At 36.5% G+C, this 18,977-nt stretch overlaps 1 protein-coding gene across 1 annotated transcript in view; it reads right to left on the bottom strand.

The window, feature by feature from the left end:
* The window catches only part of CFAP47 (cilia and flagella associated protein 47), a 307,875-nt gene that overhangs the window by 55,550 nt on the left and 233,348 nt on the right, over positions 1 to 18,977 (bottom strand). The window contains 3 exon segments of the mRNA XM_051614860.1: positions 5,905 to 6,000; positions 14,637 to 14,793; positions 18,413 to 18,517. Of these exon segments, the coding sequence (XP_051470820.1) occupies positions 5,905 to 6,000; positions 14,637 to 14,793; positions 18,413 to 18,517 (358 nt within the window).

The raw sequence follows: 18,977 nt of genomic DNA, 5'->3' as shown, positions 1-18,977 counted from the left end.
CCAAAAAAGTTAAAATAAAAACTTCAAGCTTTATTGTCCATTGTATTAGAATATTTCATGTTTTGATATTCATGTTTCAGTACTGAAAAGCATATAGCTCATTAACACCATAATTCCCACTGCTTGTAACAGCTTTCCTGTAAGAATATTTTTGAGCACAGATTCCCCAACTATTCATTCACATGGTCAGTTGGCTGCAGTGCCTTAAAATGTGACAAAAAAACTGTCCATAGTGCTTACTGATTTTCTCCACATGAGAAATTTTTAGATTTGATGCAGCTTTAGAGGGCTTTCCAAGGTTTCCCCTGCTGATAGTAGAGACAAGCTGCACTGAAGAATGCCACCAGCTGGAATGTATTGACCTTTTCAGCATATCTCTCTGGAGGTATATATGGCTTAGACTGCAACACTCATGTTGCCATGTCATCAGAGAATCACAGAAACAAAGAATGTTAAGGGTTGGAAGGGACCTTCGAAGATCAAGCCCAACCCCCCTGTCAGAGCAGGGCCAAAACTAGGGCAGGTCACTCAGAAAGGCATCCAGACAGGTCTCGAAAGTCTCCAGAGAAGGAGACTCCACAGCCTCTCTGGGGAGCATGTTCCAGTGCTCTGTAACCCTCACAGTAAAAAAGTTCTTCCTCATGTTGAAGTGGAACTTCCTGTTTGAGTTCGAATCCATTGCACAAGTGAAAAGAGCTTGTCCCTGCCTTCTTGATGCCCAGCCCTCATGTATTTACAGACATTAATTAGATCCCCCCTCAGTCTTCTCCCCTCTAGAAAAGACCCAGGTCTCTCAGCCTTTCCTTGTAAGGCAGGTGTTCCAGTCCCTTAATCATCCTTGTAGCCCTCTCCTAGACTCTCTCAAATAGATCCCTGTCCCTCTTGAACTGGGAAGCCCAGAACTGGACACAATACTCCAAGTGAGGTCTCACTAGTACTGGCACTACTGACTCCCTCTTTAAGAAAACATGCTTCTTTGTCAGCAATGAGAACTTTTATAATGGTTTCACTTGATTGACAGAGTAAGTCAGGGTGATTTGGCAACTAGGAAACTGCCAGGGGTCCCATTTGCTTTCACAAAGCAAATCTGCATCTGAACAAGCTTTAAGTGTCATGATGGCTCTTCAGAGAACAGAACAAGGAAAAATGCTAGCTGAAGGTTTAAACAAGGCGTAAGTCATCCAGACAGGCCAAGGATGTCCAAAGTTGGCCAAGAAAGAAGGTAATTCTGTCTTGCATACACCTTGTTCAGGAAGGCGGCTATTTTATGGTGAGCATAAACAGTAATTTCTTCAAAAGCATATGTAATCTTCAGAGAAACAGTTCGCCTGCCTATGATGCAAAGCCTAATTAGGTGTAGCACAGCACCACTGCTTCGGATTGATTTTACTGAGAAAACTGGCAAGGTATGAGAAAAAACTTAAGCCTTGCAAGATAAGAAAGGTAAAAACATAGACAGAATGTTAGTACAAGCCCAAGGACTCAGGAAAAAACTACTGAAATGAAAAGATATAAAAACTCTGTGAAACGAAAGCAAAGGATGAGAAGGCAGCAGCACAGCAACAACATGGCTGAACCCATTACAAGAAGCAGTGGAGGCTGACTTGTCCCCAAAAGGGCAACACAGATACAACCCGTGTCTCATTGGGAACACAGATCATATTAATACCTAGCCTAGCAGAACGTTAGTTCTAACTATCTACTGCATGTATTAGCCAATACAACAAAGCTGTGCATCCTACAATTGCATAAATACTCCTTGCAATGTCTCTTTGTGGACAGCAAAAGATACCCATCCCAAAAGTGATCCAGTAAGAAAGGAGTATCATAACCCCAAGGCGGAGGATAGGTAGGAAATACTTAGACTAAGGAAGTTCAAAGGAAATCTGGCACCTGAATCCTCCAGCATTTCAATGGAACTCTAATTCTCTCAGTTTCCCTGTAAATATGTATGCAAAAAGAAGGAAATGTTGAATCTAAAACCCTGAAAAGAAGGAAAACACTTTAAAAAAGTAAATCAGTGAGGTCTCAGCATGTCTGTGTCCTTCTTCTCTAGTTAATTTAATTAGTAATAACTGTTGATGGAGATAAGAATAGGATAGCATTGCATATGTTCAGTCTTTTTATTGCTTGAATATCCTTTTTTAACACATCCATTTTTTGGAATACTGACTACTTCCTGACACAACCTCAGATGTCAGGTATAAAGTGTAAAATTATTTCTGCTTTTTGTGAGTGACCAAACCATGGTCACTGAATGCAGTTAAAACATGAAAGAGTAAAGAGAGCTCAACATTTTTTAACATCTTTTGAAAATAGTCTGCTAGAATGGAGAACTATTTCTCACTGCTCTTTTTTTTCTAGCTCTTCAAGTCATTTTGTGATAATGAAAGCATTATAAAAGAAAGAGAGTTTTCTTAGGAACTAAGAAAACCGGCAAAATCAAGTATGATAGTTTCATTGGTTTTCAGGTTTTGTAAGCAATCACAAGAAAAAACATTGTGCATGCAGAATTACTGAAAGAAAAAAGCAGATGTAAATAAGTGAAGAATTAAAGAACAAAGTCTAGAAAGCTAACATTTTAGGGAATGCCTTAAGGACCTTTGTATGCCACCTCTTAGGTGAAATTAGTTTAAAAGCCAAATTCTCCATAATCGGAGTGCACTGTACATGCTATAAAAAGTACACTAAAGTGCTTTCTCAAATATTGTTGAATAAAATGTGAAATTATAATAATAAAATGCTTCCAAACTGCATACACAGAATTTTAATATCTCAACTTTGATTGTCATTAACGTGGCTTAACACTGCATGCAGCTTTTTGGAAAATGTCTAATAGTGTATACATTTATCAAATATATATTTTTTTTTTTTCCTAAGTGCTTGGGAGAGTTTTTATATATGTATGTATTATACCCCAAAGCAAAGTTAGGAGGCAAAATTAAACAGCTAATCATAGAGATCTCAGTAAAAAGGGAAATGAAATGAACACAAAACAAGTGACCTGGCAGCTTTAAAATACAGAAGCTTCTAAATACAAAACTTGTGCTGAAAATTGGAGAGAGATATCTAAAAAAACAGGTTCCGCTAACTGCCCCATTTACTGTTCTTGCTTTAAGCCATGAAATGCAATGAGAGGAGGCTGAGTGCAAACTGAGATCCCAGCTTCAGTATTAGGACTGAGTGAATTAATGCTGCCAGTGCGACACTAATACATTACCAAGCAGTCCAGAAGACTGACATTGCTACCATGAAGCTTAGGCCAGGGGAAAAAAGTTACCATGAATGACAATTTTACAGCATTGCCAGTATTTTGGGGTTTTTTGTAAAACTGTGTTGAAAATATTATTCCAAGATTCTCAGTCTATCTTACTTTTTCTGAATTTCTCCCTTTGTTTTTTAGAGTCAGTGAGAAAAAACCAAAAGTAATTAATTAGCAGCAAGCACTTGTTGTTCCACAAGCATAAATGTTGCTCACAAAATGATCTAGCAACCCAATTCCAGAAAGTCTACTAGGAAGAATATTTGTTCCAATATGTTTTCAAAGTATTTTTCCTTCATTATAGGTAACTGTGGTATAGCAGCACCACCTGCATCTAATCCACACCTCATCTATTGTTAAGTGTAGGGAAAAAGAAGTAGAAAGTCTTTCCATAAAAATTACTCTTAACCTGATTCCACTGTCCTGACTTTTGTGATCAAGTGCAAAAAAAAACAACAGGCATGCATGCAGTGGTCTTATGGCCCCACAACAAGAGAGATTAGGCTGTAGAATCCTCAGAGCAAAAGATTTACATCACAAAAATATTTAAGATATAAAAGTATAAGCAGTGGAAAGTACAATTTATAAGGATTGCTTTGCTCTTTTAATATTTCTGTTAAAAGGTTTCTCTGTCAGTTTTACCACGTGCATGAATTGGATTGTTTTGGACAGTTTATCACTGCTTCTGTGAAAAAAATAAAATAATAATATCTCAAGACAACAGTTCCAACACTATATATGCCTGTGTAAAATATACATATAGAATATTATATGACATCCGTATAAATTCTTACATCTTTTTCTTCTAAATCCTTCATTCTGTATAACACTGAAATATTGTTGAGGCATAGTAAGCTTCAAGAAAAGAAAACAAAACCACTTCCTTTCTGGGAACAGCAAAGTCTCCAACATCCTTTACAAAATAAAAGTGTGGCAAGTACATCTTCAGGAAAATGACAGTATATGGTGAATTTTTTAATTAAATTGAAAATAAGTCATTCTAATTTTCTTTTTCTAATTCAGGTCTTTAATTTGAGATACTTACCATTTCTTTGAGGAAAATGGTATAGATTATTCTAATATTAATATTAATACAAAATGGACTCTCACACCTAGATATGTGTGGGATATCAGCAAGAAAAATTATTTTCTGTGGTAAAGAATTTAATAGATAACAAATTTATATGTGTGTTTTGAAATTAGAAAGCATATCTGAGTAGTAATCTTTAGAAATAATTATTAGGACAAATATTTAAGTATTCTGTGTAAATAAATACATCTACGTATTTCCTATACTTCAGCAATTAATAACTTCTAAATATTAAAATACACTAATTCTGTAGTAATCCAAGCTTTACCATAACACTACACAAATAGAATAAATCAGTTCCTATCATATACAAGTCGCAAATAAACTTTGGTAAAATTACAACATTAAAGGCAATTCACTCTTGTCCTATCTTATCTCAGATCGGATGCGACCAGCAATGTAATCTCAAACTTAATTAAAAAATCAAACCGAGTAGTTTCTTTCCAGATAGTTCAAGTTTATAGTTTCTAGATTTTACGGTCACATTTGAAATTAACAGGAACAACATAGGAAAATACAGAAAAATTATCTTAGAAAAAAACCCAACAGTTCGAAGAACTGGCAAGTCTGGAGAGAAAGATAAGCATATGTAAAATGCAAGAACTGTGAAGTCTATTTTACATTTTGTTATCTGTTAATTCAGTAGAAAATAAAAAGTTATAAATGCTTAAATAATTTATTTTTGGAATTTCTTACCCCTTCCTTTTGTCATTAACTGATCCTTTAAATTAGGAAGATCTTATTTTTAAAATATGTTTCATAGCAATTACATGTGTCTGCTTTCTGGTACTTCAGGTTTTAGGAAACTGACTTGTTGCAGGATATATTGATAATAATATATATATAAAAATATATTTAAAAGATTACTTTTCAAGCCTATGCATATGCTCTTATTACAAAAACATACAACTTCTCATTTAAAAAAACAACAACTTAAGAAGTCTTTCAATTTAAATTTCATTAAGAATTTTAACAATTGATGCTTTCCCACCTACTATTTCGTAAACAATTTTATAGCGCTGTTGCGCATCTTAACAGGCCTAAAATACAACTATATTAATTTGGATTTAATCTCTTAAATCAAAGCCTTTCCTAGGTATACATCAAGACTACATTACTATATGGACTCATTCATCCTTTTTGTATCACACTTGTAGCGTCTATTTTGAGGTCAGGCTGCATGCTTCTTGTTTCTTTTACACATAATCATCACTTTGACATCACACATGACATTCATGCTTTGATTAAAGGACTACTTAGAAATAATATTTCAAAAGTCCAAGAAAATAATTTCAGGGGTGAGGAAAAAATAACTCCCAAAAAATGAACAAAACACATTTTAGAGGAACTTTACTAGATGCATCTCTGATTACTTACTTGTAAGGAAAACAAACTAATTTTGTCAATGTGGGATAATCCTTGTTTCCATAAGGAGCCAGATTCAACACATTAACTGATAAACCACCAAATTTTATACAAACTCTAGATTTTAGAGACCATAAAAGATCATACCTTGTAAAAAATTCATAGTAGAACTCAAGGAAGCACATACCTCGTGGTTGTTTAAGCAGAAGACAGAATGCAGATTCCTTACTAGTGGACTTGGATAGGACAGATGCACTGAGAGGACGACTGGATTTCTCCTGACCTAAAAAAAAATCATTAAGGGAAACTCATTTAGAAGTCAAAATTGATTGAACAATTTCACTAATAAAACAGCTTACAGACAGAGATTTTAAAACATACATGCTCAAGTGGGATCATATGGGCCTTTTTTTTCCCTTTACTTAAATTTTTTCTCAGTATTTTCCTCATCATGATGAAGAAATGTATCAATATAATATGGAGAGCTCCTTAAATAGAATAAAAATAAAGTAACAGACAGTTGAGAAAACTCAAGGTTTAAAGTGTTTTCAATTAAATAACATCTAGACATTACAAAATAAACTGTTGTCTAGATAAAAGAATCAAATGGCCAAGAAAGCCTGTGATGATATGAAACATGACAGAAAACTTGAGAGAAACAGGTTCAGGACCAGTAGTACTGCAACAGTAGCAGACAAGAATTGCTTTCTTGATGATGAGTTACTGGATCAACTAACAGATTGCTTCACAGAGACAGAGAATGTAGACTTTTTTTTTTTTTTTTCATTACTGTCAATGTTGTGGATAAATAAAAATGAGATCTGAAAAACTGGTCTGAAGTCCAATTTTATAAACAGGTTTTGGAGCTGTTTAAGCAGTCAAAGGTGTTTAGCACTTCCCGGAAATACCTTGTTGGAAATTTATGTAGCAGTGAACTACAAGAATCTGAGCCAAATAGTTAGACTATATCTGAATAATATTTCATATTAAAGGTTGTAGCACAGAATAATGAACTGCTAACAGGAAGATATGATACACAGGAATGCATCAAATAGCCAAAGGAAGACTGTCCTTTGGGGTTATGGAATAAAGTTAAAATAGCTTTAAGGAACGAACAATGAAAACATTCAGGAAGGCAAAGAAAAGCTGTCCTGGAAATACCAAACTTCTTGCTTCTTGAGAAGAGAAACGGCTTCAAAATTATTTCACTTCAAGAACAAAGTTTCTGGCTTTAGAAATGAGCCTGAAGATTTAAAATTAAATTTGCAAACTATAGGGAAATACTTATAAAATTGAAGGGCGCTTTCCACATATTAAAAGATGGGTGTATAAGAAAAGCTACATATCCATTTAAATATGTCAATGTATTGCCATCTTTCTTGACGTGAGATACTGTAATAGCAGAAACACGGCTCCTGTGAAAGCTTCCCCTATAAAACTAATTATTCTGCAGGAATTCTTTTCTGGTTTTTAGACCATGAAATAACACACTGAATACTGCAAAATTCCTGCATTAGAAGAGTTTTCCAAATTTTAAATTTTCCTGTTATTTCCTTTTTCTTTATCTCTGTCTACATATTCAGCTAAAAGTAATTTTTACAGAACTAGCTAACTAATCTCTGGAAAGATTATTTTTTTTTTCTCTGAAAAATAATTTCACAGTATAAAATTACAAGCACTAGACTGTGTTTTGTTATGTTTCAAAACTGCATTTATTAGTTCAGAAATGCATTTATATACTGCACATTATTTTTTTAATTGGTAGCTAACATCATGATTTGAATTATGCCAAAATCAGCACAAGGTGATGTTAGCACTTTCATTCTACACTGATTATTCACCTTCAAACTCAACTTGAAAATAAAAGATTTCTTCACATTTGTATTACTTCATCCTAACACTGACTTTAATGTATGCAATACTATTTATGTCCAATGTGTTTTGCCTGAAAGAAAAATAACTGTGAGTAGTAGACTTGCCTTTGAGCATTTAGTTCAATTACATAACAAAGTCAGCAAAAACAGTTTGAAGATATTTTGCAATGCACATTTAAAAAGCGGCAATTCTAGTTTGGAAGCGTTTGTATGGAAAAAGACATTGACAAGCTACTGTGCATGCCAACTTATCTTGGAAATAAGATAAGCTTTAATAATCAACAATCTGAGACAGATATTTTAATATGACTGTGCATACAACCTTAATAAAAGCAATCTTACACACTGCCACAGATAGGAGTTTTGATAATGCAGATAACACTGGACTCCAGAGAGGAATCCATTTACCTTCCTTATCCAATTCCTAATTACCACTGTAGCTTTAATCTTTTATTTGATCTCAGTCCTTCAAACTTTGAATGGAATATCCTCTAAAGAACACTTGTACTTTTTTTCCTGAAGATTCAAAATACATTTGGCCTACTGAAAGCATGGAATTAAACTATCCACGTCAACTGAAATAATGCATTGGGGTTTATACTACTAAACCTACAGGTTTAAGTGCTGTTCTCAGAGGCGGACTCAAAAACTTTTGTGAATTTGTGTTACCTGCTGACAGGGTAATTTCTACACTTTGGATTAACATTTTTCAGAGTAAAAAAAAAAGGTTTTAAGAATGACTAGGTTGTCACTCTTTAACCAAGAAGTTAAGGCTACTTTCTATTACAGATAAAATGTTTGTGTTTAACTTATTCAGATGGAAGTTTACTATTGTTATGTCTGAAACAGTATTACTGTTATTCCTAATTAGCTTGTCCTTTCCCAAGTGTTTTCCTGCACTGCTAGGATTGATCTTAGGACAAAAATAGGCTCTTGATGTCAAAACACATTAAAATAAAACACAGAACATTACAACATGGGTAAGAAATGCAGTCTTCTCCATAACTCAGGATGGCAAAAGGTCTTGAAATAAGATTCAGTTTTGGACATCACATAACAAACTGATAGAAAAAAATAAAAAAGAAGAAAAAAAAAAAAGGGGGGAGGAAATTAGTGGAAAAAAAAGTTCAGAACTACCAAAGTTCAGTTCTTGGTAGAAAAGGAAGTGTACTAGAAGTAACGTATTCATACTAGGATTATTTCTCACCAGACTGATTAGCCTTTTGTGTTGGAAAATTCATCCTTAATGTTGAAAAAAGGCAACCATTACACTGGGCTGACTCATCTGCATTGCTTTGCTAAACACAACATTGAAGTAAGTATATTAAAATACCATTTGCTTCCTTTCCAAGAAAACTATGTCTTGAGAACAAGAAAGTTCAACTGAATATACAGGCCATTATGAAAATAAGTTCCCAGGATATGTAAGGGTCAGAAATACTAAGATGAACTTGTGCACCCATGACTTTGCTTTTCAAACTATATTTTTCTTTCTCTGGAAAGAAGGAATAAAAATTACAGCAAATATTCCTACAGAGAAAAAATCGTAACATGCACAACCAAGTGTGGAGACAGCTTGAATGCATAACTCAACTATCTTATCATTAGAAACAAACAAACATCATTTAAAGGTCACCAACAGCAACTGAAATAGAAAATTACATATTAACCTGATTAACAGATTCAAGACAACTTCTAAAGGACAAATGTGGGTTTACTTCTATAAAGATCACAGTACAAAATTTATTCTTGTAAAGAAAATTTTTCATAATTCCCCAGATCACAGAAACATTAGATCATCATCATGTCAGGTCTACTGATGTATAAACAAAAATGAAGACAGAAAACTTCTGACGCTTAAAAAACAACATCAGTCTTTCATTGCCTAAGCCAGTTGCCTCTGCACTGCTCCTTTACTGAAGATCTCCCTGGGACAAGTTAATGCTCTATAGCTAGAAAGATCACTACATTTTCACTAAATACTTAAACAATGCAGGTTCTCCTAATGGTTAATGGACCATCACAACTTGCTACATTTTAGTACCAATATTTAAGCTCTATAGATATTTTCTGATGAAGCTGCATTGCGAATAAGTTTGATTGCACTTTTCCATTATTTTGGAATAGCACATTTGATTAGTTCTCTTACAAACAAAACCTAGTAGTATTAGAGTACTAAACAAGGCTACCAGGCACAAGGTTTGTGCTCAACAGGCCAAGATGCTTGCTTCTCGTAACGCTTGTTGTACAGACCAGAATACCAGCTTGCACTTGACACTAGAGCAAGGCATGATGCACTCCATGAGCTGCTATGGGAACCTTCATACTACACATGTAATACACACCTACACAGCAAGAGATGATATCACCAATTACTTCCTGATCAGTAGGATTGGTTGCACAGCTAGTAATTCATAGTGCTTTTGTAAGAATCTGAGCTAAGATAAGCACAAAGGGTAGATGGAATGAGAAGAAAAATACAAAGGTTTAACATTGTAGAAGGAAAATTGCTTTACCAATCATGTAAAAGTTTACTGTATCTTCAGCTGCTCCAGGGATGATGAGTAGATGAAGAAGAGCAATTCAAAAAATAAGTATACCAACGATTTATAAAGGAGCCTGTGGACAGAAGCTTTACCATTCATCATGTCAGCCACTTCCACTAATTTACATTGCACTTGCTATCATCATCCATGTCATTCATAAAGTTCTTGAATAATGTGGGCACTGGTGCTGACCCTGAGGGTGTTATACTCATTACCAGCCAGCAGCTGACTGTCAAGATGTTTATCACTATCATTTGAGACCAATAGTTCAGCCAAAATTTCAATCCAATCAGCAGTCTGTTCATAAGGCCTAGACTTCCTTAGCTTCCAGAGCGCTATGGGAAACAGTGTCAAAAGTCTTACTAAATCATGGTATACTACATCCACTGCTCCTCCCTCATTTGCATAACCAGGCATTTCCCTATAGAAGGCAATCACATAATGAGTCATGATTTGTACTCAACATATTCATTAGACTACTCCTGACTGCCTTCTTGACCTTCATGAGCTTGGAAATGGACTGCAAGGGGATGTGCAATTCAAGGGCTACACAAACCACAAAAGTCTGTGTCAAATGATCAGGCCAGAGGCTGAGGTGAGACTGGTCAACCTACCACTCCTATAGTCTTCTTTAGACTGTTTTTAAAAGAAGGAAATTACATAGGGTTTTCCTAGTTGACAGAAACATCTCATCAGCATGAAGTTTGATAGAGGACCACAGCCTCACAATCATGTTAGCCAACTCTTCTATCACTCTGAATTTCATCTGGACTTGTGGATCTGAATGCATCTGAGAAGTCAGCAGCCTGCTGCTTCCCTATCTCCCTTTCAAACCAAATCAGTACACACTGCTTTGGGAGCAAGCTTTGCTTGCAAAGACTAAGGCAAAAAAAAACATTGAGCTCTTCAGCCTTTTCTGCATTGTCTGTAGCTAGCTGATCCCCCCCACCCCCATCCATCAATGGAACTATCTGCATTTTCCCTAAGCTTCCTTATGCAACTAGCATACCTTTAGTACCCCTTCTTTTGAGCCTATACTTTCCCTGTTAGTCATCACACCTGAGGGGATTCAGTCTTCCTGATTTTTCTTCTCTAAATATGCTCATGGTACTTTTATATTCACCTTTTGTTACCTCTTCCTCTTTCCAGCTCACCTAGGTGTAGTACAGGGAATACATTATTGCCACTCCTAGTAACAGGCCACAGGGCTCTATATTAAAGTCAACAGTATGAAGTATTAGGTACTTGTCCCACCTTCTCTGGATTTGAGCTGTAAAATCACATAGCCAAAGTGCTAGCTGTTGACTTATTTGTCTTCAGCTTCAGCTTAATGATGTATAATTTGGGGGTACTATCCTAAAGAAAGCATACAATAAATTTCTAAGATCTAACAAAAGTAAGGGGTCACTGTGGAACTAAACCTGTAGATCAACAGAAAAGCAAGTGAAGCAACAGATCCTTTTGGAAAAATAACACCAAGCAGATCTAAGACAGAGAAGGATGAAACTGGCATTTTATAATTTCTTTCCCAGTGGAGAACCTAAGATATTGATGCCTCTGTGGTAATTTATTGTAAAGACATACAAGGTAGATATGTGAAGATTTCTGTATATCTGTTAGCAGCAATTAGTAATAATTGGCTAATTTAGACTAAAAGTATGCATGGTCAGGGCCCTGAGTTCAGTGACATGTTAATTTATCAGTCTAGTCAATAACCATCCTCTGAAATTCTCATCAACCTCTTCTCCACACACAAGGCTGCAGCTGCCTGTGTTCAAGATCTGCTCTAGCACAGTGCAGCTGTATAATCAAGTATCAAACTTCTGTGAAAATAAGTAAATTGTGAGTGAGTTGCATCTGGGGCCTCCACCCACCAGCCTGAGCTGCATTTAAACTTGGGCTCCTGCTGTTGGTCCTCACCCAGGCTATGTGAGAGGTATTCTGTATCTGGCCACACATCTTGCCAAGCCTACTTGATTTCCTGGCTGGATTACGGGCTCATCTTCTCACTGTGGACTTGGTCATCAGTCACTAGACTATTGGCTAAAACTGTTTATTGCCACCAGACCTGCTATGTTCTTCTGTTCTAGTTTGGATACCGGGGGATTGCAACACTTGTTTGAAAGGCCTCTGTCAGTCTGTCACCTTTTACTTCAGTCTCACTTTGTTTTGTGAAGCAGCCTGTACTTGCTGCTCCCTAACAGCTAACATCTTTGCAGTTAGACTGATATCTCACCAGTTGTATTTTGGTTAGACCTAAAACTTTGATTAGACTGTTAATACATTTTAGTGCCACATATAACATGTGCTTCTTTAGCCCACATATGTTGCATTGGATCCACAACAGCATATGCTTCCTTTTTGTATGCTAGCTCACTGAGAAGGTCTCTGCCATCACTAAGTGGGTCATCTGCTGAAATTCTCACTCTTACTAAGTAATCAGATGATTCACTCCTGAGCTGTTAATAAATTCTCTGCAAAACTCACCCAGTTCTGAGTACCTTTCTGTACTTCAGCGTACAGAGATGAATAAGCTAAATCATCTCATGGTCATGGTAGCCTAAGTGGTACAAGTGATCAAATTTATCTTCTCCATCCTTTCTAAACAGCCTGCACCCATCCACAACCATGCTTCAATTGTGCACACTGTCACTGACTATGACTGTGATCATGTTGCAGCCTTGCAGCTAGCTGCCCTGGAATTGCTGTTCTTCCTGTTTTTTTCTGATTGCTGCACAAGGTCTGTGCAAATATGCACAAAAATACTTGAGGAAATAATGCCCACAGAACCTTTTAGTCTCCTTCAATCTGTTCAACATTTCCTTGGCTGTAGAGGGAGAATAGATCAATTGATTTGCTACATGAATGAGCAGCAAGGTATAGTAACTGCAAGGTCAGATAAGCCTTGGCAATCTTTCCTGTAGGATCTCAGATTTGAGCTCTAGGAAAACAGCAAACTCCCTGGGATGATATAGTTATGGAAATTGGCAGCCTTTGATCCATGGAGGAAGAAAACCTCAACCACTAGCACTCATTGTTTCCTTTTTAATAGCACTGGTTGTATTCTGAAGACCCAAGATGCTCAGCCCAGACTCTTCCCTCTCAATGGGACTTTCTTCTCCTTCCTCTCTTCCAAAGTTCTGAACCTACATTTTAAAGGAGCAGCTGCATATAGAAATGGAGAATTCCCCATTGTGGGGACTCAGCTCAGCAGGTAAACTCTGGCACTGTCCCTGAGATTCTGGCCATGATTTATTCAGCCTGTAAACAGTGGAACCACTGCATGCTATTGCTTCCTTTACTGTTGTGTAAAAGATAACATCAACAGAAGTGGTCTGGCAGACCTCTATTTTGTGGCAGTAGTGAATGCTAATATTTCAGCAGTTAAACTGCACCAAAGTCTGCAAAAAAAGTTAGTCAGCAAAAGTACAGAACATTCAGTCATGAGATCAAAATGCTCTTGATCAGGTAAAAGAGTCTCAAGAATCCCCCATATATTAATTGTACATGCAGCCAAAGCTCTATTTCTGTATTTCTAATTAATATCTCAGAAGGTGTAATTAAAAAGCATGAGTTCAATGCAACAAATGAACATAAATCTACAGTTTTTAGAAGTCACAGTTTTTCACTTATTCTATGTGCCAGAAACCCCAAATCATAGTGCGAGTGTAAATCTCACTTAAAACTGAACTGTGCACAGGTTTGATTTTTCTATTCTCTTACATTTCCCTATTCATGAGGTCTGTATCAGAGGACACTGGAAGATTTACCTTCAATTTTTGTTCCACACAGATGTCAGGAAACACTTTGGCACCTGTTTTCTGATGCTACATGTTATGTTGGACTAGGTGGAGATTCACAGAACATTCTAAAGCTCTCTGCTTCACTCAGAGGGAAATTTACTCTTTCATTGAGCAAATTTCAGTCATCAAGGAGAATCTGGGACTTCGACCTCGTGTTTTACAGCATTTGTGAAGTCTCAGTATGGACAGTGACTCAGTGATCTTTGGTAATTCTAGATCTTAATTTTAAAGTATGCATGAAAATACTGTAGAAACCTACATGCTTGGAAGGTCAACCAGAAAAAAACCTCACATATTTTGCCCTTACTAACTCCTCTAGCTATCTAGAATCTGACGAAATAATACAAAATATTTTGGAAAATAACTGAGGAACAAAATCAAAACAAAACATTAGCAATTTGGCTTGGATATACAGCTCCCAAAACACACCCCAGGAGTCTCCTACTGCCTAAATGCTACAGTGCAGTCCAGAGCCAACAACCAGCTGGGGCTGTATGATCTAAGTGGTCTACTGTGAACAGTTGTTAAAAGTTACCTCCCACAGTACAGTCTACAAAAGCTTTTTGGGTTGGACACAGTATTGCTGTTGTGAGGAAATGGAATGAGACAAATGTAATCACATCCCATTCACACTTTTACTGCAACCTAAGGAGCTTAACTTCCTCCCATCACCCCCAAAAATCCAAACCCCTGTACCTGTCAGTACGACATCTACCACCACGTTTTCAGCAGTTGGATTTCTGAAAGGTATGGTGACAAAAGAATGGTGCCCAATACATGCACTTATGCTGGTTGGTTCCATCAGTTGAGGAGGAAGACCAGTCCCCGAAAGGTAAAATATCCACTCTTTAAGCTGTAGATGAAACAAGTGTCATTATTTATTATTTGACAAATCAGATCTCTGCATTTCAAGGCATTTTGCCTACTTCTTTCTTCTACTGTTCTACATCTCTTTTCTGTTGTAAGTGAACTGCTGTTGATCGTTTTCTTTCTTTTTCTCTTCTTCCCCCAAGCTGTTATGTTACTCTAAGTACTGCTATCTGGAAATCAATAGTTCCAGTCTGGGAGATGTTTACATCTCCTCTTTGCATTTAACTTCTGTGCTACTCTGAGCATTTGAGTTCCTGACTCATGTTCTTCTTTACCACATTGACCTCAAGAAGTTAAACACAAACAAAAGACTGAGCACACTTTTCAGGCTTATTTTGAGGGATAGGAACAGAGGCGTGAGCCTCCCAGAAGGCTGTTTTCAGAAAGCTGGGTGTGTCACACTATTAGTGGTCTACACTGGCTTGTTATTGATACTTTGCGCTTGCTTACAAACACAGCAACTTCATTTATTTATTAATTCATTTATGTATGTATTTATTTTTGTATTTTCAAAATTCTTAATACAGAAAGTATGAGGCAATATTAATCTAAGTATACTTTCCAGGCCCACAGTAAATTTGTGTGAACCACCTTGTTCGTAGCAAGTAATTTTACACTGAGGTACAGTGCAGGGGTGTATTTTCATATTTTGTACAGGTAAGCTGTAAAGATCAAGTTCGAGCTTTATTGCTGAAGGCTCAGGCTCATGGTCTACAAACATTAAAGACTGTAGCTGCCTCTGATTTTTTGTGGTTAACAAGTAGAGCCATTTTGAACCACAATGCCTCAAGTGCTGAGTGCCTTTAAAACAACACACTGAAACTCTGTCAAACCGAGCAGCTACAGGAGCCATATAATATTAGCAGTTAGTCTGGAAAATAAGACAACCAAAAAGTTATACCAATTTATAGGACAGGCCTGCCTTGCATGGGCTGCAGTTACTGTTCCTCACTGACTATTTTGTGATGGAGCTCAAGATCATGTATGCTCAGTGCAAGAAATCAAGAGAAAAAAAACATGAAAAAAAATGGAATCCTAAGGCAAATAATACCAGATAGGATCTAATTCTGGGCTCAGTTTCCAATAGTACTTTTAAATGCTCTACATTAGACCTGGATGCTAGTAATGTGGAAAAAAAAACAAAAACACAGGATAATACAGATATGTTAGAACTCTGGGAATGGATTATTGTGCTGAATTTGGCTGGGATACAGTTGATTTTCTTCGTATTAGCTAGTATGGGGCTGTGTTTTGGATTTGTGCATAAAACTATATTGATAATACAGAGATGTTTTAGTTATTGCTGAGCAGTGCTCACAAGGTGTCAAGGCCTTTTCTGCTTCTCACTCCACCCCACCAGCAAGGAGGCTGGGGGTGCATGAGAAGGTGGGAGGGAACACATCTGGGACAGCTGACCCCAACTGAATTAAGGGATATTCCACTCCATTCAATGTCATCGTCAGCATATAAAGCTGGGGGAAGAAGAAAGAAGTGTGGGGATGTTTGGAGTGATGGCATTTGTCTTTCCCAAGTAACTGTTACATGTGATGGAGCCCTCCTGTCCTGAGGATGGCTGAACACATGCCTGACCATGGCAAGTGGTGAATGAATGCCTTGTCTTGCTTTGCTTGTGTGTGCAGCTTCTGCTTTACCTGTTAAAGTGTCTTTGTCTCAACCCAAGAATTTTCTCATTTTTAACCTTTCAATTCTCCCCCACCTCCCTCTGGGGGGGAGTGAGCAACCCAGCTCTGTGGGGCATAGTTGCTGGCTGGGCTTAAATCCTGACAGTTAATGCTCAAACTGACCTTTCAGTTGTGCTGTCCCAACAAATTTAATTTCAGATTTCCACAATGATTAGAGCTAAACTCAGAATCATTTTGTGAAGAGCTCTTCAAACCAGAGAAGAGAGATTCACACCAAAAACAAATGAAGCAGGTAACAGCACAAAGCAGTTTATCTTGGTTCAGCAAAGAAGCACAATCAGAAATAGCTAAGGCTTATCCTATAAGTAGTGTCATTCACTGATTTTAGATTAGTCAGCTATTCAGCTATCAGTAACGTCCATTCAGATATACTTAATCAGAGAAGTCAAGGAAGGAAAATCAATGTCGGGTGGGGGGAGGGTTTACATCATAAGTTATCTGAGACATCCACTTGTGATGAGAAACATTCTTCAAGTCTTCATTAAAAAGGACAGTTATATCTGTACAAATATTTACTGTCAGCTATCAATATAACAATTAGCAAATTAGAATAGAATAGTAGGGATTAATTTAGTAAGGACTGTAGCCATAAAAATGAATGAAAATTTACAAAATTTAAAACTTTCAGGCAAAAAAAGGAGCAATAAGAATTTACAAACATTATACTAATATCCTGAAATGGTTAAAGGGGTCTGGAAAGGGCAGCTAGAAGGATGGGATACTGTTTAAAGTTCACTGCAGATAAAAACTTGGAGATTTGCCATTAATTGAAAGGACATACACTCGATAACAAGATTCATGTTACAGGGCACAATTTGTTCCTGAAAGGAACAATTAATTGTTGCATTGTGTTATTGCTTTGGTATTTGGTGAAGAATTTATTTTTTTAAATATACATAAGATTTCTGTGTACCATTAGGATCCAAACAAGATAAGGACATTCTGTCCTCTCAAATTGGCCTTGGATATATACCATTCATATAAGAATCCTTCTTTTTATCTTTAATAAATACCTAAGAAGAGGGATCCTGTAAATAAATGCTGTGTTAATGCCACCTACAAATAACCTGTGTGTTAAACATAACTTAGCGGGGAAAAAATTGCTAAATCACTTCCTCCAGTATTGGCTTTCTTCATATAAAAGAATATTCATTTTTGCAGTATTACTTAAAACACTATGGAGAATTTCTGGTAGCACTTAGGTGGAGTTATTCGCACATCTGAAAGTCAAAAAATAATACAGAAAGGAATTGCACAGAAAGCAAATCTTCACTCAACCACAGCTGATGTGATGAAATATTATTAACATCATATTTTTCAGGGTTTTTTTTGTTTCCAGTTGTAATTTTTAATCAGCTAGTAGGTCATGTTGATGACTCGTATTTCTTCATTTACTTGTATCTAATTTAAAATTAGGAAAAATCCCAGAGGAGAAAAAATGTCAACAATTCTAAGAGGCTCAAAGTAAAAACTATTTTCAAACACAATGAAAGGAAGAATTCACTTTTTCAAGTGCGTGACCATTCAAACTTTAGATCAGATTTAAAAAATGTAAGAATTTAATTTTGTTTGGGACTGGGAAAAACATCCAGAAATTTAATTTCAGAGGTGTCAATGCTAAGAAATGCTGATCTTAAAAACAGCAGAACTAATTACAAAGAAAGCTATTCATTACTCATTCTAGTTCGTAGGCCATTATGCCACATTTAAATACTGTAAATAGAATAATTTCTGTGTAAAACTAAAGTTAAAACAAATTATAATTTTTGAACATCTTTGCATTTGCTCTTTCATTATGCATTGAGTCATTAAATTTCAACTGGACCTACAGACTGAAAGCCTATTAAAAATATTATCTAATCTGAATTCCAGGTGTGAGCAGCAAACATAGTATCATACCTGTGAGCATTTGAAGGTTATTGCTGCCTTGTGATTGCCTCTTCCAAGGGCAGATGGACAGAATTGCACAGGTACTTCCGTGGTGGAATAAGGAGCGACAATCAGCTATACAAATACAAGAAGGAAGCAAAGGAAAGAGGGTTGGGGGAGGAAATCAATTATTTTGAGTCTTATTTCTGTTTCATGCTTTGTGTAGACAGTGTTGATGTTTATGTGATTAATGTGTTCCACCACATGCATTCTCGCCTCTCAGCAAGCACAGGCTGCTAAGGCAGCAAGTGTACTGCAGTAAACAATCCTAGTGGCAGTCGCTGCACGTTCATTCCCCAGAAACTACAGGGCTGGTGTTACAGATTGGTCCAAGGACATGGGCAGCAGCTCTCACAAACACCATTCAAACATGACTTTGGTGTCTGATCATATTGATGACACTAAAAGGTTATCATATTGACCTCCAAATACATGAACTGGCTTATAAGGGAAATACATAATGGATTTTAATAAACTAGTAGTTCTTTGTCTCTTTTCCATTCACTTCCAACTCAACTGTTAACATTGTAAATAA

Source organism: Apus apus, chromosome 1 (genome assembly GCF_020740795.1).
Source record: "Apus apus isolate bApuApu2 chromosome 1, bApuApu2.pri.cur, whole genome shotgun sequence".
Classification (NCBI taxonomy): domain Eukaryota; kingdom Metazoa; phylum Chordata; class Aves; order Apodiformes; family Apodidae; genus Apus; species Apus apus.
The sequence above is the reverse complement of the archived record's forward strand: the minus strand, read 5'-3'. Positions and strand labels throughout refer to the sequence as shown.